General features: G+C 42.7%; 2 protein-coding genes across 3 annotated transcripts; both read left to right on the top strand.

Moving 5' to 3' along the window:
- The first annotated feature begins 441 nt into the window (after positions 1-441).
- On the top strand, positions 442-9011 carry rgmb (repulsive guidance molecule BMP co-receptor b). Its single transcript, XM_017414011.2, has 3 exons — positions 442-953; positions 4048-4595; positions 6831-9011. The coding sequence occupies exons 1-3, from the start codon at positions 836-838 to the stop codon at positions 7587-7589; spliced, it is 1425 nt and encodes a 474-aa protein (XP_017269500.1). The 5' UTR covers positions 442-835; the 3' UTR covers positions 7590-9011.
- A 3539-nt stretch (positions 9012-12550) lies between these two features.
- Positions 12551-20134, top strand: erap2 (endoplasmic reticulum aminopeptidase 2). Of its 2 annotated transcripts, none has more exons than XM_025005387.2 (21): positions 12551-12757; positions 13757-14099; positions 14202-14388; positions 14460-14629; positions 14715-14853; positions 14945-15079; positions 15170-15290; positions 15374-15528; positions 15642-15755; positions 15838-15969; positions 16204-16335; positions 16933-17001; positions 17084-17259; positions 17341-17420; positions 17505-17688; positions 17809-17965; positions 18051-18235; positions 18331-18492; positions 18662-18802; positions 18964-19045; positions 19393-20134. In XM_025005387.2, exons 2-21 carry the CDS (start codon positions 13930-13932, stop codon positions 19537-19539), a joined length of 2838 nt encoding a protein of 945 aa, XP_024861155.1. In that variant the 5' UTR covers positions 12551-12757; positions 13757-13929; the 3' UTR covers positions 19540-20134. The 2 variants fall into 2 exon arrangements, with proteins under 2 accessions (XP_024861155.1, XP_017269169.1); XM_017413680.3 differs by lacking the exon at positions 12551-12757 and adding an exon at positions 12806-12926.
- Positions 20135-20578: the final 444 nt, after the last annotated feature.

The following is a 20578-nucleotide window of genomic DNA, read 5'->3' as shown; positions in this document are numbered from 1 at the left end:
GTTGAGGGGGGCCAGCTAAATTTTCTAGGTGGGCCATTGCCCCCCCCAGACCCCTCCTTTGTGGCGCCCCTGTATCAAACTGCTTTAATGTTGTTTTTGGTTTTCATGTGGGAGGAATACTTCTAATAATGCAAAAAAGGGTCCATGAGAAACATAAAAAATTTATATATTTTGTGGCGAGCAAGTCATGCCCCAAGAGAATTACATAAATAACAAAACTTTACAGAGTCCAATAAAATGGTAGCACAAGTGAGTGATTTACGCAGAGATCATAGTCTGTCACTGTTTTACAACTTTTAGTCCTCAGTCCTCAGTGTCTCTCTGTCTGCTGGAGGCGGGTTTTCCGCCAACAGGGTTTGGTTGATTCTTTATTGATTTGTTGGAGAGGAGGAGGAGGAGAAAGTGAAAGGGGAGTGGAGCGGAGAGAGTGGAGGAGAAATCCCGGTTTGATGAGGGGAGGGAGAGATGTGAATGTGAGTGTAGGACAGAAGAGGAGAGTGACCAGAATCACACAGCTATAAAAAAAAAAAAAGTCGGGGAGCGCTCCAGCAAAATCACGTGGGATGTGGATTTACTCACGGGGAGAGAAAGTAAAAGTGTCGTCGAAGTGACTTTTGTTTCCCCGTCTCCCTGTTTGGGCTCTCCTGCTCCCTCCGCCCTGCATTCCGCGGAGCAGCAGCTGCGTTTTGATGCCCCTGCGCACCCGAGGAGGAGAGGAAGGAGACAAGAGTGAGGAGGAAGAGGCAGAAACAGAAGTGAACGAGGCCTGGACGCCACCCCGTCTCGCCTGCCGGGACTCGGTCCACTCTCCCCTCCTGGCCCTGCATGGACGGGGATGGGGAGAGCCGGATGCTGTTGCCGCGGGGCTGAGCGCCTCGCGTCCCCGTCTGCGGTGCGCCGCTTCCGGCCACTGCTGCTGCTGATCATCGCTCTGTGCTGCGGAGCTCACATAGGTAACTCCTGCAACACTGCAACTCTAAGTGTGTCTAAATGTTTCGTTTCACTCACGAGTGGCCGTGCATTGCCTCACTTTACTCTTCGCTTTTTTTTTTAACTCTGCTCCTCCTAATTAAAGCTAATGTATTATGAGTTATTTTGTAAGCTCATTGTTCGGCCCGATCCTTGTGTTGGGCCCTGACAATAGCTCTCTCCAAAGCGGCAGTGCAGCAGTCTGAGCCCGGATCGAGTTTCTCCTCCTCTCTCCTGGGCCGTCATTCTCCTGTCTGCCCCTTAATGGCTCATGGAGGAGGGGAGGAGAAGGGAAAAGGAGGGCGACTAGCTCTCCTCCTGTCTATATACATAACAGACCTATTGAGTCCAAGTTGGAGCAGAGTCTGTCAGACCATAAAAAGTCAAAAGCGGGATGTAAATCTGAACCCAAAGTAGAACGAAAAGTGTCAGATTTGTGCTCGTTGTTGTGCTGGATGGTTCTCTTTTCACCAACAACATCTTTTAAAAACAAACCCTTGATCAAATGTCCGGGACATAACATGTGCTTCTTATTTCCCACTTTCTTCGCTGCCCACAAATACATATCCTCCTCCCGGCCTTTTCTTTTCCATGTTGGGTTTTTGACTTTCTGTCGGTGCAGGGGGTCGGCTGTAGTGGTGGCTGTTTTGTTGGGCAGTCACACCTCCCGTAATTAGTTCATCCCGAGTCAGCAGCAGGACAGAACCCACCTCTGCTCACAACAGCCCTGTGGAACGGGCTCCTGCACATTAAGGCTCTCTCAGCACCTATGTACTTCCACATGTGCGTCACCTGGAAAGAATGTGCATTATTGTTTAGTTTGCAGAGGCAAAACCCGAGGGCTTTATTTGCTAAACTGTGTGAAATGTCTTGTGTTTTTAGACAGTTTGTCAACAGCTGTCAGCAGCAGCCGCGTGTTTGGGCAGGAAAGGCAAGGAGTGTCTGAATCGAGGACCATTGTTTGCAGTTGAGTGTGTGCTGTATGTCGAGCTCTGCGTTGGTGTGCGTTGAGCTCAGAGTGTGAGAGAGTGCACACAACAAGGTGATCAATAAGCACTTCACAAGCCATTCCCTCAGCTGAGAGATGATCCCAGCGGATCCTTTTCTGATCTGCGGAGATTAGAAAAGTTGGAGGGAGCCTGGTTGGGAGACAAAGAACCACTAGGAAGAAGAAGAAGTAAAAAAAAAACAAGCCTGAGAGATTCAGATCTTTTGACCTCTGTTTGATGGTAGAAAAGGCGCCTCGGGATGCAGGAGGAGAGGGGGCGAAGAGGCCGATAAAAGAGCAGGAAAGATGCTGAAAATCTGAAAGGAGGATGGAGAGAGTAAAAAGGTTGAATTTTGCAGGCGGTGCTGGCTCCCTTTGTGTCTCCTTTAGAGAGACGGCAAATAACACTGCATTAGTTCCTCACACGAGGACTTCCTTATTTTCATCTTAATAATCTGGAAATCTGTTGATTCTCCTTTCAAGTCTTATTTAGTATTCACCACCTCAGCTCGATTTATCATAAATTCCTTATTTATATGCATAGATTGGATTTTTCTTTCAAAGTACAGCTCTGCATGCTTAAAAAGATCAGGGGCATCCTTGGAGAACAAAAATAAGAGGGCTGTGCTTTGACATTTGACTTTAAATCATGAGAACATAATTAATAAGCATATAAAAAGTCCCCCTTGATAAACCTGCGGAAAGTTTGCATCGTAGTGCATCTTTAAAAGTCAGAAGTTTGAGCTTGGATCATTCGGTTACAAGGTCAGCTTCCTTCTTGCTCAGAAAATGTTACTAAATAAGTGCTGTAGTTTTTTTTTATTTAAGTGCAGCTCATCAGGATCCTAAGAACCAGAACAAGCTTAGTCCAACAGGATTGGGAGTAGTTTTTGGGTGCTGCAGGCCTGATAGGAGGGAAGGACTGATGCTTTCGGCGTGCCAGTCAACAGACACAATGTGCTCTCAGTGCTCAGAGGGTCTGTGCAGTGTGTGTGTGTGTGTGTCTGTGGGCCGGTGTCAGTATTTTACAGACTGGGGAGAGATTCTGAAGACCGTTGTGAGCGGGGGTCCTCGTCTTGCACCCTGTTTGGTAAAACTCGGAGCAGCACTGCCCCCGTATGGTGGCACCCAGCTCCTCCGTGAGTCTGTGGAGAGGAACAGGGACGTGCTGTTGGCTTTGTTCTGCTCATCCGTTGGTGCTAACTTAAGTGGATGTGTGTGGGAGAATCTGTTGAATCCTTAAAAAGGCGTGTGCCTTCTGCCTTTTGCTTGGACATAAGAGAGTCATAACACCCTCTGAAGATTTTTGATTGCTGCTTGAGTTTGTGTGCAGCTGCACCCACCCACCCACACACACACACACACTGCAGAGCCTTTCTATCTGGCCTAATCTAATAGCAGCACGCTGTGACTGATGCATTAGGTCTGGTCTCTAATCTCTCTCTGGCTCTAACTCCCTATTTCTCCCTGATGATCAGTGATACAAAAGGCTGCTTTGACCTTTGTTCCACTCAGAAATGTAGAAACAGATAAAAGGTCGAAGACAGTTTTAGACCGAGAAATCTGTTCCTGATAGGTATAATGGTGGATTTTTTATTATTATTCTGCTAAATGTTAAAAACTCTCTCTGACATGCCACAACAAAACAGGAGATACCTCACATAATCGTGGTAGATCTGTATGTGTAACCTTCTCCCTCTAACTGTAATAATCTTTTATGTGTTTCTTGGCTTCAGTATCATCTCACTCCTTGTGGGAAAAACTGGTTTCATCATTCCTGTCTGACTGCTCTTTGGTTTATTACTCTTCAGCTTTATTGCACTCACAAAGCGGCACTGCTGATTGATCAAGAATTGGCAACTAGTTTGCCTTTTTTTTTTTGTAGTTTTATTAGCTCGAACAGGTTGATACCATTGTGAGTTTAAGATCAAAGTGAGTTTTTTTTCTCTCACAGTAACCTTATCTGTCTCGTGTGAGTGCACAAACTTTCCACTTCCGAGTAAGATGCAGCTTTTAATCGGGTTTAAACCTGATTTGTCAGACATCTGAGATTACATAACCGCCATTATTTTTGCTCCATTCTTCTTCAGGTCGGTGCCAGGTGGCCACCACTCAGTGTCGAATCCAGAAGTGCACCACCGACTTCGTCTCCCTGACCTCCCACCTGACGCCTGCCGTGGATGGCTTTCACACCGAGTTCTGCAAGGCTTTACGTGCGTACTCGGCCTGCACCCAGAAGACAGCCAAGGCCTGCCGAGGAAACCTGGTCTTCCACTCAGCCGTGCTGGGCATCTCGGACCTCATGAGCCAGAGGAACTGCTCCAGAGACGGGCCGACGTCCTCCACGCACCCCGAGATCCCCCTCGAACCCTGCAACTACCACAGTCGTACCCAGCATGCCCACACACACTCCCACGGGCACACACACTCACACTCTCACAGCCATGGCCACGGCCACTCTCAGCCTGGGTACTTGTTCTGTGGGCTGTTTGGGGACCCGCACTTGAGGACATTCAAGGACAGTTTTCAGACTTGTAAGGTGGAGGGGGCGTGGCCTCTGATCGATAATCACTACCTGTTGGTGCAGGTCACTAACGTTCCTGTGGTTCCTGGCTCCAGTGCCACAGCCACCAATAAGGTGAGAAAGGAAGGGTTATGTGGGGTTCAATTTGTTAAAGGTATAATTCAGATCTTTTGAAATGGGGTTTTGTGGAAAGGTTATAAACACTAACTTTCATACCTGTTATAAACATTGACTGTTAAAACTAGACATCTCTTGGCAACCCAGAAGTTGAAGCTGGGCTAGGACCAGCTTCCCTGCAGGCTGGTTCCAGCACAGGTTTTAAGTCCCACCCCCTCCATTTAAACAAACAGGACATTGCCTTTGGTATTTGGTATGTTCAAATACAGGCGCAAGGGTGTTTGGGGGACTAGGAGGGGCCTAAAGCCCCACACCCCTACTGTGCAGACTATGGTTCCCAAACAACTACATGCCAGCGCCTGTAAATGGGATCTTATGGCTTCAATTTTAAACAATGTGAGGTGGCAAGTATACTTCATCCAACTTATTTTTGTTAATGGTTGTAGATAGCTTTTTGAATGACCCCTTTAAAGAAATGAAGTTTAATTCTGACCAGATTAATGAGCTTGTCTAAGCAGAGCCAAGGCCAAAGTGGATTACTGCTGTCCTAAAGCAACTCTGATCTCCAAAGATTCACAGCGGTTCAGACAAACACTATTTTATAAATCTTTACATGGTCATTAACTTTACATCACTCACTTATTTATGTAGGTTTTGATGGTTATTTGTAAGTGCAAATGGCAGCAGCTCGCTGTAGCACTTTTGATGCAGGCACATTGTAGTGTTTCTGCAAGAATAACTTAGTAAAGTGAAACTGATGGCAGCATAAAGTTTTAAAAGATTATGTTCTTTGGAACCGCTATGAAATTTTGGAGATTTTTTTAGAACGGCAGCACCCCACCATGGACTTGATCTCAGTTGGACTAGTTGTAAGCTTGTCGATGCGGTTTAAATTAAACTTTGTTTCTCCAAACTGAGGTTGTTTAAAGAGCTATCTACAACAGGTAAGATGTTAATTGTTCTTAACTTTTCCACAGAATCCCACTTCAAAATAAATATCAGAAATGTCCCTCCAAAGTTAAAATAGCTTGCTAAGTGCAAGCAGCTGATGTAATTGGCCTAATTGTTTGTGTGTGTGTGTTTCTGTAATCATTCCTCAGTTGCTTTTCTGTGTCACCTTATCAGTGTGGAACTAGAAAACACCCTCCATTTTTTTTACGCCTCGTTCTGTGCTTCTAACTGCCGCAGACTCACAGGTGTGAGGCGAGCGGCCTCAATCTTGTGACTGTCTCTTGTGACTGCAGCAGCGTCGCAGATCTAACTTGGTTAATAGCTGCATGCAGTCTGACCGCTAACAACGTGGACTGAGACGTGTGAAAGGACCTACTGTTTACTTATGAGTGCGTTTGGAAGCATTTGTGTGTGGGTCTCATAAGTTCATAAGTGGCACTCCTTGCACTCAGCTATGTGTGTTAAAAGGTCCCAGTGCAACGGGAAAGAGAGACACACACACGCACGCACGCAAACACACACAAGTATATATGTGCACAGCACTAAATGGATGACAAGCCACACAAGGTGAGCTTTGTGGTGTTAAAGAAGCAATGTTGATATTTCCCCTGATGATCCTCCCTCTCTAGCTTAGTCGATGGCTTTAATTATTAAAGCACATGCACACTTGTAAATACACACAGTCACACACACAACACCCCTTTCTCCTCAACACACACACAAACACACACACACTCATAGAGCAAATAGTAGGTTTTCTTCACTTTGTAGCTGAAGGGCTGACCTTGTGTCAGAGGTGGAACGAGTTATTAGTCACAACTATTAGACACACTCACACACACATACACACACTTATATACACTCACATTAACAGCCCTCTAGGCTTAATGGGCTTCCAGGCCTCATTCCTCACGGCTGTCATGTGAACAAAGCAGCCATTCACCGGAACTATGATGCTCGTGCTAACCGTAATGCTCACACCACACCCTGCATTTGCACACCATGGAGTGTGTGTGTGTATGCAACAGTGTGTGTGTTTGCATGTGTCAGCATGTTTTCATAGCTGTGTCAAATTACAACTTGTTAAAAACTCATTAAGTAATTTTTCAAATGTTGTGTGATATATGTGTGTGCATGTGTGTCTCCTATACCTGTCTTTATTTTTTTTTCCCCTCAATTAACTCGTCGTCCCACAGTCTAAAATGTAAATTTATGAATTTTCCTAAGATTTTGCTGAAATATTTGAATAATTCACATGCTATTTTTCCTCTTCCTTTGCAGATCACCATAATCTTCAAGCCTTATGAGGGCTGCACGGACCAGAGGGTCTACCAGGCTGTCACAGACAACCTCCCTGCTGCCTTCGATGATGGGACGGTGAGCAGCGGTGACCCCATCCACACCTCCGTCGGTGCAGACGGTGCAGCAGGGAAGGTCCGGGCTCTGTGGATCTCTGAGCGCAGCCCCGGGCGCCACGTGGAGCTGCACGCCGGCTACATCGGTGTAACTATAATAGTTCGCCAGCTGGGGCGCTACCTGACGTTGGCGGTGCGGATCCCAGAGGAGCTGGCTCAGGACTACGACGACACCCAGGACCTTCAGCTCTGTCTGAACGGCTGCCCCAGCAGCGAGCGCATCGACCAGGCGGGACATCTCCCCCTGCCTCTGTCTCCCCCTGCGCTCGGCCTCCAGCGCCAGCATCCGCGTCGGCCCAGCTACTCCCCGCAGACGCAGGCATACCCTCACGGAGCCGCGCAGGCTTTTGGTGTGGAGGGGGCGAAGGAGCGCTGCGGCGAGCAGCTGGAGGCGCTGGACATTTACTTCCACTCTTGCGTGTTTGATCTCCTGACCACCGGAGATGCTAACTTCACAGTGGCTGCGTACAGTGCCCAGAAGGACATGGAGAGTCTCCACCCTCACCGGGAGCGGTGGAGGATCTACCCCCGTGGATCTGCCTGGTCCATCTCCCACTCTGACTCTGAGTCTGTCAAACAGCTCGCTCTGCTCCTGCTGTGTGCTCTGAGCGCTGTTGTCGTGTAGGAAGAGCAGTCCTTCAGTGTGTTTGAATGCATGTAGGCCTGTGTTTGTGTGTGCACTAGAAAGAGAGTTTAGAGAGTTGTTGGATTTATTTGGATTCTTTTTATTTTTTGCTGAGCACTGATACTGAGCACTGATGCCTTTCTCCTGGAGAGAGGAAACAGCAGGCTGGACAATTACGAGGAACTGGAAGTCTTTTAAAGGAGGCGATGAGCCCCCTCGGTGTGCGCAGAGAGACTATCGACACTCGCAGCGTTTCATCTGGCAGAGTCAGAATGCAACTGACAATGAGACCATTGGTTTTATTTGTGTGAATCAACTGTAAATAGTTCATTTTTTTCTTCAGTGCACAGTGTAATGACGTAGAGTTTGTTTTTGTTTGACATGTGATTTGTTTTTGTTTTTTTAAATGCCTGATTTTATTTTATTTTTTAACGAAAGCACTTTATTTTAACTTTTTTCACACACAATGCCAGTCAGTGTTTCTCCTTTTCACTTGCTGTTTTTCACCAAAACCCACAAGTTTTGTCGATATTTAGTCAGCTGGATGGCAGGAGCTGCCGTTTTTGTTAAAATGCATCATTCTTCCAGTTGCTGATCTGACTCAGCGTCTCGTTTTCCGTCAGTCAATGTGAGTTTTTCCGTTGAATGTATTAGGTATATTGTTGCAGCAGATGCCACCAGTACTACTTTCTTGCAAAAATGATTTCAGCTGTGTGTTCAGATGTTTCCGTTTTTTCCCTAACTGAAGAATGTGAGTTTGTTTCATGTCAGTTTCATCCGAGGTATTCTCATCTTTTTGCCAAAATGTGATGACTAAACTGTCATGTTTTGTACTCACTGTATTTTTTGTTATAATTTGAGCCAAAGACAAACAATGTATGAGTTTTCAATACAAGAAAAAATTCAAAACTCACCACCAAACCAGCACCCTTCTTTTTTTTTTTTTTTTGGTGAACCAGTTTTCTCCTTTGACCAGGTACATCGTCTTGGGATGTATATATGATACTGGAGGAGAAAAAAACTTTCATATTACTGGAAATTCCTCACCCCGCTGTGCTGCTGTAAGATTTGAGAGCACAGAGTTGAGGGAATCTGATGCCTGGCAGGAATTCCAACCCTTTCAAACATGTGACATTCTGTATATTTATTCCCAATTTGTTAAATCGGCTTAATCTTGAATTTCTTTTTGTGATCTTTTTCATCACATCAGTGTCGGTTTGGTGAAGAGTGACTGGTCAGTGTTGAAGTACCTAACTTATTTATGAATGTAGTGTCCCGTAGAGGAAGTTAAGCTCCATATTCTTGCTGTTGGTTAATTATTTAAAAAAAATGTCAGCTGTGATTGTACTGCCACCTAGTGGTGCTCTCTTGCTATGTCGGTGTGTTACTAAAGGCGCTGAATAACAAAGAAAATGGAGGAAACAAACTGTCTGCTTGTGTTTTATTAGCACTTTATTTGCAAAATGTTTCATGAACCACTGAACACATTTTGATTAAACTTTCACAAAGTAATCATTAGGTTGACATCTACAACTGAGGACCATTTGGAGTCAGCCCAATTCAAAATGGCTGCCACTGCAAAGCAATCTTAGGAGACACAAATATAGTTATAATTCAGTCAATTTTACAGATATTCAGCTTAAATTTGGTGTGGTAGGAGCTGAGACTTATCTCCAACCTATACTCTGTCAGCTAACAAATTGCACACATTCTGTTCTAAAAACTGCCATTAACTATTGGAGTCAACCTTATTAACATCCATTTACCCATTTTCTTTACCTGCTTCTTCATTCCGGGTCACGGGGAGCTGGTATCTATCTCCAGCAGTCATTGTGCAAGAGGTGGGGGACACCCTGGACAGGTCACAAGTCCATCACGGGGACACACAGAGACAAACAACCATTCGTACCTAGGGACAATTTAAGAGTCACCAGTTAACCTAACCTAACATGAATGTTTTTAGTCTGTGGGAGGAAACCAGAGTATCCTGAGTAAACCCCATGAGCGCAGGGAGAACATGTAAACTCCACCCAGAAAGGCCCCAGGCTGTGAAGCGATCCTGCAGCCGTCTGGTTGGGAGGCAACAGCTCTAACCACTGCGCTGCCGTGCCACCCCTCTTTGTTAACAAAATTTCTAAAATATCTGACCACTGAATGGAGTTTGAGGAAATTTTCAGAAAGTAATCATGTGGTTAACATCTACAACTGATTAACGTTTGGTGTCAACCCCATTTAAGGTGGTTTCCACGAAACAACTGACCTTAAAAAAACACAAAAAAGGCTAAAGTTTTATAGATATTGAGCTAAATTTTGGTGTTGTAGTAGCTGAGAATCATCTCCAACACATTCTCTGAGCTCTAACAGCTGACACTACATATTGCAATATTACATGAGATTGACATTTTTTTTACAGTTTGACCAAAATTGCCATAACTCTGTCATTTCTCAATATAAAATGATCTTGGTGAAAAACTCTGGGAGGGCGGATATGCATTCTTTCAAGACATGCTAGGTCTTTAACATGAATAAAGTAACATTTAAAGTGACATTTTCTCATGGTTTTAAATGTTTTATTATTTTTACATATGTGATTTCAAAAGCAAAATAAAGCTGCTTAAAATACAAAGAACATTTCCGTGAGAATTTTTCCATTTTTTCCCCTTTACTTATTTTGTCATGTGAGAAATGCATCATTTACTGTGAGTGGAGCTCAGTGTGCATCTTCTTCCAAAAGTCTGTATGAACACACAACAGACAGAAGCATTAGACCACCTGTCTGAGGTTAGGCTTCCATCAGATACCAGGTTTGGCCCCACAAACATGATCCGTTTTCAACTGCCACCGTCAGCGACACCTGGGAGGCGAAAAGACTCAAAAAGGCACTAGAGCTTCTGATGCTCAGCAGCCAAGTGCTGTGATCCAAATCTCTTTCCTCTAGTTCATGTAACTTTACAAAAAGCACGCTTTTAAACCATCCTCGTGAAATCAGCCATTAAGATGGAAACATCTTCCAGTGAAAATCCTCTTCGTTTGGAAATACGAAGCTCCACTTGCTGGGTTTCCTCTTCAATGTCACGCAGAAGCTTTTTGTTTCCAGATATCTGAAAAGTCAGATTTCCTGTTATCTCATCAAGTTTCTGTTATTATTTCCACCAGAAAAAACATCCTCACATTTAATCTGTAGCAATAACATGTTGGGCTTTGTTATTATCATTAAAAATTTAGTCATTCATTTTGTAACAGTAAATTAAAGAGCAAATATCGGGCTTATAACAATGAGTCAGTAACAGTGATGCTTTAAGTCTAAAATTTATCATCTGCAGGTCTCCTTTTCTCCCCAAAAGAGAAATAAAACAAAACAAATCTTCCTTCATATCATTCACACAGGCAGTGTTTTCTGTCTCAGTGGGCCACATTTAGAAACCTTATTTATAATAATTAACACTGTTGTGAGGTTTCCGAACAAATGTATGCATATATGTGCTTTTGGATCAGTTTGAAGAAGATGGCCTCCTCTTACCACTTGATAACAACATAAATGGTCATCAGCGTGTCAAACATCACAATCTTCGTGAGAAGCAGCCTTATGGCCAAAATAACCACCGTGTTTGTCCACACAGCGAAATCTGCACACAGATCAACACATTGTGTCTGCATTGGCGCAAGGAAACGTTTTATGGGACAGTACTGTGCTAAAGTTTTAAACCATTTTGTTTTAAATCGCAAAGACAACAACATTTCTCTGAAAATGATCTGGTACTGGACAGACAAAAGGTGGAAAAGTAGCCAAAGTTAAAACAAAAAAAAAACAACAAGAAAACAATTTTCAGAAAGCTTTCTGACTTGTTGATCAAGACCATTTTAAGAAATGATGAAAAAGTCTGGCAGTTTGAAGCAAAATATTTAAAAAAAAAAAAGAGAGATGGCTTGAAACTTTTGCACAGTATTAGTGTTAGTGATCATATTTTACCTTCTCTTTCTTTATCTTCATCTTCATCTTTATTTTTATAACAAATCTTGTCTTTCCCTTTAAAATTGATGAAAAGTTTTAGTTGTTAATAATAAAGCAAACCTCATTTTGCTGTTTTAGTGCAAAGCTGATGAGGTTCAGATTTACCTGAAGAGGCGGTGTGATGCCTTCTCATCACTTTGGGGTGCTTCCTCTGACTCACAGAACAACTGTACGATGGCCAGTTTCTGGTCACCACAGCGATGGTTGCCACGGCGTTGTGGCCACGATGCCTCCTGGTTACCACAGTGCTGTACGGTGGGACGTACATGTGGTCCTCTGATGCGGACCTCCAGCTGATCTCCAGGTGTCCTCTCCTGAAGTCACTCACCACACACACCAGCAGGGTCCAGCCCAGCCTCTCCCCTGACAGGTGGACCGGAGGGGCCAAAGACGCCAGCACGTGACCCTTCACCCCTCCTGAGCCAAGACAAGTCCGTAACAAGACGGTCAAAAGTAGAGCAAAACAGAATATATACAGAGGGAGAGATGGTAGGCTCAAAACATTAGTGCTAGAAATAACATTTTTGCTTGTTTTCTCTTTTTTGTTTTTCTTTTATAAAAATATTGTAACCGTTTTTTGGTCATTTTGATGTAAAAATTTTAGTAAAAAAAGTCAACAATATTGTAGTTAATGGTTTAAACAAAGTTTTTTCCAAATATTTAAGTTATTTTTCTTTCAATTACTTTGAAAAATAATATATTTTAAATCTTACCTGTCCACAAATAGATGATAGGAAGGTAAATAAGACCCCTGGATGGCTCAGTCATTTCTACTTATTAGTGACTTTTATGCACCTTGATCAGTGTGTGAGTGTGTGTGTGTATGCCTTGTGTCTGAGTGAGGTAAATGAGGGCATGCCATCCAGCTTTGCCAGGAGCATTGCATTATGGGGGATTGACATGTCTCATTGTTGTGACCTTATACTAACTATGGAAGCCCCCTTACGCCCTCCCAGCACACACACACACCCACACACACACTAACCACAAAACTCACAGACATAGGAAGGACAATGTGAGCTCGTTCACACGTTCAAACTCGGTCAGCATTTATGGACTCCACAGGACACTGAGGACAGGACTTTATGTCGACAGCACAAATAAAAAATGACTTTAACAACTGGAGACACACCTGGCTGTGGCTGTTAGATCTGAGGTGAGATATTATCAACACATAAACAGCATTAAACAGCACCTGCACACACACACACACTCACACACAGCACAAGCAGTTTTTTCATCTCCAGTGGGTGGCATCCTAAAAGAGAAAGTGAAACCAAGCAGCTTAGACTTTAAGGAAGCATGATGAGGCTGAAATGATCGAGGTAATGTCTTCTTTTCTAACTTCTGAATCAACACAGAGATTGTTACAAAAAGTAAAGCTATTGATCAGCACCCCTCTTAAATATAGTTTGGATTCTTGTGACCCCAGGGTTTATAAGTGACTGATTTGTCTGTTCAGTGCAGAACAGTTCTCCGTTAATAATTAGAACCATGCAGGCTGATCTGAAGAGCAGCTGCTGTCAGCTCACTTGTATATTCTAACTTCTTTGTCCTCCCGGTAAATTGTGGGATGTTTGGTCACAGGTTTGAGTCTCCTTCAGGGGGAGGAGATGCTTTGTGGTCTCTTTTCAACTGAGCTCAGTTTGTCAAATTTAACTAAGCTTGTGCTCAATACGGCTCAGTTACTATTGGCAGCTTTTAATCATCCCTTAGTTGTAGCACAAAGAAAAGTTTGAATTTATTTTATTTTATTTTGGGAGCTGAGTAAAAAAGTCAACTTAGTTGGTGCAGTGTGGAGAAGTCATGAGCAACTTTTACAACAAATCTGTCAAGGTCAGAAGCCAAATGTGGTCAGGGAAAGCAAAATGATCAATGTCTTCATAATTTATGGCTTCACAGTCATGCGATATGATCCCTTAAACACTTAACAAGTGAGCCAAGACAGCCACACTTCTCTGAAATATCAGTTTAACAAAATCACTCCCATGCTATTTGTTTGACAGCTAATGCAAGATTTATTCACTTTAATCCACTTAACCTCCTGTAAAACAGTTTGAAGCTCTTTTGCCTCCCTCTTTGAAACGTTTTGCTGCAAAATTTCTTGTTTTCTAAGAGATTCACGGATTTTTGTTCCTTTATTTGTGTCTTTCAGGTTTAAAAGAAGAAATCCTGAGAGCTTGTCACCAAACTGTTCACCACTGAAGTCAAGTGGTCTAATTTGTTTCAGTTTTGCGACTGCGATCAAATGTTTTTAGTGCTAGCTGTCAGCCTGCCACACGGGTTGACATTTTTTTTAACCATTAGCGGATAGATATTTCTTTTGAAATGATCTCAGGAAGCTTTCTAGTGTTGTTGCTATTCAGTGTTTCTCTGGTTGAGTCTCAGCCCTCCCAGAGTTCACAGCAGGTGTCGAGTCCTCCTCATCCCGCAGGAGAACAGTCTCCTCTGAGCCAAGATAACCTGTCCTTCCCCTGGAGCCGCCTCCGCCTGCCAAGGTACGCTGCACATATGTTTTTTTTATAGTCGCAGTATTGATGTTTGATCAAAGACAACCGCAGGATATCCGTGCGTATCCGACATGTGTTTCTGTGTCTCAGGTACATCATTCCTCTTCACTACCATCTCCTCCTGCACCCCAACCTCACCACTCTCCGTTACACCGGCACCGTGCAGATCCAGATTGATGTCCTGAACAACACAAACTGGGTTGTGTTACACAGCAAGGGCCTGCAGATCTCCAAAGCTACAATTTTAGACCATAACCTTGCTCATCTATCAGACCAGGTAGTTGTGAATTCTGGAGATCAGCTTGTTTTTCATTGCTGCACACAAACAACAATTTCCTCCTGTTTTAGGTTCTTCCAGTTCTTCATAACCCTTCCCACGAGCAGATTGGTATATTCTCCCCCAGGGTCCTCAGCAGTGGGCAGAAGTATTTCTTGTATATTGAGTATGAGGCAGAGCTTACTGAGGGATTTTATGGCTTCTATAAGAGCACCTACAGAACCAGTAAAGGGGAGACCAGGTAGGCTCTCTGTGTCGATGCACTCTTGGCAAATGATCCAACATATACGTTTTCTATAACAACAGTCGGCCAACGTCTGTTTCAGAACCTTGGCTTCAACGCACTTTGAGCCCACCAGTGCCCGGATGGCGTTTCCATGTTTTGATGAGCCAAGCTTCAAAGCCAATTTCTCTGTGCGAATCAGGAGGAGTCCAGAGTACATTTCTCTTTCCAACATGCCTGTGGTAAGTGTTGTACATTTGCTTCGTGTGACTTTAAATTCAAATGTGTATGAGAAGGGGGGAAAGCTTTCAATTAGTGGTTTGTGTGTTTCAGGTCAAGACGCTTGAAATCAACAACGGCCTGCTGGAGGACGAGTTTTCTGCGAGTGTGAAAATGAGCACGTATCTCGTAGCGTTTGTCATTTGTGACTTCAAGTCTGTCAGTGCAACAACATCATCTGGGGTGAAGGTGTGGTGGCGTGTTTTTATTTCCTGCTTGAATGGTTACTTCCTCAGCCGTGAATTCTGGTTTAATGGTTTGTCTCGTAATGCTCTGTAGGTGTCCATCTATGCAGCGCCGGAGAAGTGGCTGCAAACACACTATGCCTTGGAGGTTGCTGTCAAAATGCTGGATTTCTATGAAGAGTATTTCAACATTCGCTATCCGTTACCCAAACAAGGCGAGATGCTTTTTAACACATCTTTGCTTGCTTCTGGTCTTTAATGTGTTTACTCTCTCTGACTTGTGCTGTCACTCTTTCAGATCTGATTGCCATCCCGGACTTCCAGTCTGGAGCGATGGAGAACTGGGGCCTGACCACTTACAGAGAGACCAGCCTTCTCTTTGACCCCCTCACATCCTCAGTTTCTGATAAACTCTGGGTTACCATGGTGATCGGGCATGAGCTGGCTCATCAGGTGAGAGCCGAAAGAGGAGCTAAACTCTAAAAACACATTAGAGCTGCCCCAGAATCACTTTATCAAACATAGAAGTGGGTTTTGAGTGCTGAAGTTCTTTGTATATCTTGCAGTGGTTTGGTAACTTGGTGACCATGGAGTGGTGGAACGATATCTGGCTGAATGAAGGCTTCGCCAGATACATGGAGTACATTTCAGTGGAGGCCACTTACCCTGACCTAAAAGTGGTACATACTTCACTACTTCGCTGATGAATAAGTATTAAACCCAAAAATCTGTCGTGTTCATGTTCTAAACCTATTCTTGCAGGACGAGTACCTTCTGCACACTTGTTTTGCAGCAGTTGGTCATGATTCATTGAACTCCTCTCGGCCTATATCCAGCCCCGCAGAGAACCCCACCCATATTAAAGAAATGTTCGACACCGCCTCCTATGACAAAGTATGATTTCAGCCTTTTCATTTATAACTAATAGTAGTAATTTGCTGTGGTTATATTATCTGTGAAAACAACATTTTACACCTAATTGTCTTATCTAAACTTGAAAATGCTGAAAAACAGACAGTAAAATTAGTGATCAGCATTTGCTGTTAGAAACATATTTCAGGACTAAAGCCAGCTCATTCCAGCTCCCGTTTAATGGCTTACACACGCCTCTCCTCTCCCTTTTCTCAGGGAGCATGTGTCCTTCACATGCTGCGACACTTCCTGACAGAAGATGTCTTTCAGAGTGGGATAGTGCGATATCTGCGCAAGTACAGCTATAGAAACGCTCACAATCAGGACCTGTGGGACAGTCTAACCAATGTAAGACACTGTGTGGTCCTTTGTTTTCTTCTCTTTGCATTTCTAAACAAGTATATTGAGAATAGAGCTGCTAAATGAACATGTACTAGCCTGTGTTTATAAAAATGGTGTAAGGAAACTATCTTTTGTTGTTAAAACTTCATTAGTGATAGATTAATCTTTTGTACTTGTTTCTTCTTTTCATTATTTAAATGTTTTTATATATTAAGCCATGAATGCTATAGAATTAAAAGCCTAGCATTCTTTGAAGGAATGGATCTAAGATCATCTTATGCTGAAATAGAGTTGTAGCCTTTTTAGTCTACCCTAAAAAGAACAATTTGTTATGGCAGCCATCTTGAACTGAGTTGTCTTAAAAGTTATTTAGTTGTAGATGTACATCCAATGATTACTTTTTGAGACTTTAATTTAAATTTGTTCAATGGATCATGAGATATCTTGCTAACAAACAAACAGTGTTGACTCTAAAAGTTAATGCTAAAGTTTTAAGCAAACATTTTGGACGATGTCAAGCACTTGGAATATGTGTACCATATAAACATTGTGGTGTTTAATTGAAAGAAAATGGAAAATTTTGCTATTTGTTTTGTTTTTCAGACATGCTCAGAGGATGACTTCATCTCAGGAAAACACTGCTACAGCAGCAGCCAGGCTTCCAAGAACGCAGTGAGTAAAACCTGAAGCATCGCCTCACAGGCCTGTTTTTAAAAGGTCGTGAACGTAATTGTCAATGTCCTGCCCTCTGCAGTATCTGTTTGCAGGGGAACATCTGAACCTGACAGCCATGATGAACTCTTGGACGCTGCAGAAAGGTATTCCTCTGGTAACAGTATCGAGGAGTGGGCCTCGGCTGCAGCTTAGGCAGGACCGCTTCTTGAGGACCGTTCTTCCTTCTGACCCTGTGTGGGCCACAGTGCAACAGGGGTAACTTGCAGAGATAATTTTATGTACATTTTACATTTTAAGTGTATATTTTGAAGTAAAATTTTCTTGTTTTTTGCACAGTTTCCTTTGGCACATCCCTCTGACGTACAAGACAGATGCCTCCAGCACCATCCACAGACACCTGATGACGTCACAAACAGGTAAAAGCTGAGAGACTATCCCGCTCTTATAACCTTAACCTTAATGTACCGTTCTGTAAGTTTTGCGGGTTTTGTTTTATTTAGACAGTGTTTACATTGGAGAGGAAGTCGGCTGGGTGAAAATGAACTCTGATATGACGGGATATTACGTGGTTCATTATGCTGATGATGGTTGGGATGTGATGACTGAACTGCTGAGGGAAAACCACACCGCTCTGAGCTACAAGGACAGGACCCACTTGATACACAATGCATTTCAGCTGGTCACGTAAGTATAAATGAGATAACAACATACTTTTCTGTCTGCCTGTAAAAATAGAGCTACAAATATAACAGGTATAATGAGCTACAAAATGTTTTCAAAAGTTGTTTTGTTTTTGTTTTAAAGGGCAGGCCATCTTCCACTTAATAAAGCCATGGACCTGATTGGTTATCTTCAATTGGAGAAACACACAGTCCCTCTCCTCCAAGGACTCGGATATCTGGAGGCCTTTTATCACTTGATTGAAAAACGAGACGAGCCGAGTTTAACTCACAGCCTGAGAGTAAGCAAACAGAACCTCATCCTTTCTATGATTTTTTTTGTCAGCATGAAATCTTTATTTTGCGTCTGCGTGTGTCTCTGTGCAGAAGTACATCCTGCACTTCTTCCGTGCCGTCATCGACCAGCAGACATGGAGCGACAGCGGCACTGTGTCAGAGCGACGCCTGAGGTCAGAGGTCCTGTCGCTGGCCTGCCACCTGGACTATCCTCCCTGTCTGGAGCGCGCAGATCAGCTCTTCAAAGACTGGCTTCAGTCCAACGAGACACTCAGGTTTGACAAAGTGATGAACTGTCACACTCGCCCATCATTAAAAGTCATTATTTGTGTCCCTATAATGTGCACGTTTCTACATGTGTTTACTGTAGCCTGCCGACTGATGTGGTGGAGACGGTGTACTCAGTGGGAGCTCAGGATGAGCATGGCTGGATGTCACTTTTACATATATACAACATTTCTCTCTCTGGAGCACAAAAACACAAGATCCTGTTTGCCTTGACCAGCAGCAGAGACGCACACAAACTGCAAAGGTGCTGTAGGCTCTCTACTTTTCGCTTTATGTCAAAACACCTAATGCTGCCATCTTGTGGTTAACAGGAGTTATTGTCCTGATTTTGTTGGGAAAAAAAGTGCTGATTGAATCCATGATAGGTGTCATAGATGCAGCAGATTTAAGTCAGCAGTGTGTTTGTGCTGCAGACTGCTGGCGCTGGGTCTGGAGGGGAAGGTGATCCGATCGCAGGACCTGTCCAGTCTCATCCTGATGGTGGCCAGGAACCCGCGTGGACGTTACCTTGCTTGGAACTTTGTCAAAGAGAACTGGGACACACTGGTTCAAAAGTTAGTATGACAAATAAATAACTCATACTTTGAGCCCTGCATTGAAATAAAAAGTGTGGTTTATCAAGCTGCACTTGTAAATCCAACATTTAGCTTTGCACTTAGTACTAACGTTTGAATTGATGCCACAAGCAGACGTTTTTTTTCTTTCTGAACTGCAGGTTCCAGTTAGGCTCATTTTGCATCAGAAACATCATCATTGGGACCACAGGCCAGTTTTCATCCCCAGAAGAGCTTAGTGAAGTAAATCTACTTTTAAATTTTTAACGTCTTAATATATTATATATATATAAAAAGTTAGACACATACCAATATACAAATATATGTTGAGAAGAAATTCAGAATTTTTTACTTGAATATGGTCAAAATTACAATCATTCTTTCCCCTTACCAAAAACTGATTTGCTTGCTTTCTTTATTTTTACATATAACTATGAAATACTAAATCACAGATAAAACCTTGTTTTATTTTAGTTTAATGAGTTAGTATTTTGTACTGTTTTTTAATCTTAGCTAAAACGGCGTTAACAGAGTTAAGAAGTGTCCATTTCTGTCATATGTTAAATAAATATGCTTGTTTTGTTCCTCAGGTGCAGATGTTTTTTGAGTCCATTAAAGAACAAGCCTCTCAGCTGAGAACAACGCAGATGGCCCTGGACAACGTGCAGAAAAATATCCGCTGGGTTCAGAGAAACTTAGAAACTCTGAGAAACTGGCTGAAGGAACAGGTGAAATGATAACAAACAGATGGGTCTATGACAGGTCTGCAACTATACAGCTGGTCTATACAACAGGAAGAACCGATTAAAGTGCGTGTGTGTGTGTGTGTGGGGGGGGGACCTCTTTTTTGGACTTTTTTTAGCTGAATCACCTCCCTTGTCAAAACAAGCTCCCATGTCAAAACAAAGCTCAATTCTAATGAGGTAAAACATAATATTTTGGGTTAGGGGTTAGGTTTGAGGCTGATGTGTGAACTGGATTTAGGTTAGGGTTCGGGTTAACCGTGTACTGGTAATGGTTAGATTTGAATGGAACTCAGTACAAGGTCCTAAAATTATTAGAACTAAAGTATTGTGTGTGTTTTTGATGAATATGTGTAAAGATCTTTGCTGACCTTGTTAAAAGAGTTTTTGTAAATGAAGATTTGTTAAGATTTAGGGTTTTACTGATTAAAAAAAAATTGTTGGAAGTAGCAGGTGTGCAGTAGAAGTTCAGAATGTGTATAAATGTTGTAAGTCTTTATGTGTGTGAATGTATGAAATTCATTTCAAAATGACACACAAGGATTGTACTGATGAACCCGTCACCAAACAATAAAACTGTTTGTTGTACCTTTTGGTATCTTTGTCTGATGTGTTATGTACACAGATGCTATTTTTTCATTGTGTCCATGTTTATTTTTTTTATAATTTTTGTTTTCAATTTTATTTATATTTTGCTTCATGGCCAGAGCCTACATGTAGAGCAAGGTAGTATTTCAACAAGTATTTTATGGTATTTATGCTCTGTTCATTGTGTTGTCTATAAGTTTATGGATTAAGCTTTGGTTAAAACTTGTATATTTATAAAAAGGATTAGGGTTGAAAATGTTATGATTTTGAATACTTTTGTTAAATGAGCTTTTAACAATACTTTGCCATTTGAAAGTATTGCAAAATTTACATTAAAAGAAACAAAAAAAAGCATGCTTTGACCAAATATCCTTACAGTTGTTTTTATGACTGTTAGCAGAACTGGACACTGTAAGCACAATGTCAGCCTCAGATTTTTTGCAAA

The sequence above is a fragment of the Kryptolebias marmoratus genome, linkage group LG1, assembly GCF_001649575.2.
Source record: "Kryptolebias marmoratus isolate JLee-2015 linkage group LG1, ASM164957v2, whole genome shotgun sequence".
Lineage (NCBI taxonomy): Eukaryota > Metazoa > Chordata > Actinopteri > Cyprinodontiformes > Rivulidae > Kryptolebias > Kryptolebias marmoratus.
This window is presented reverse-complemented; position numbering and strand designations above follow the sequence as displayed.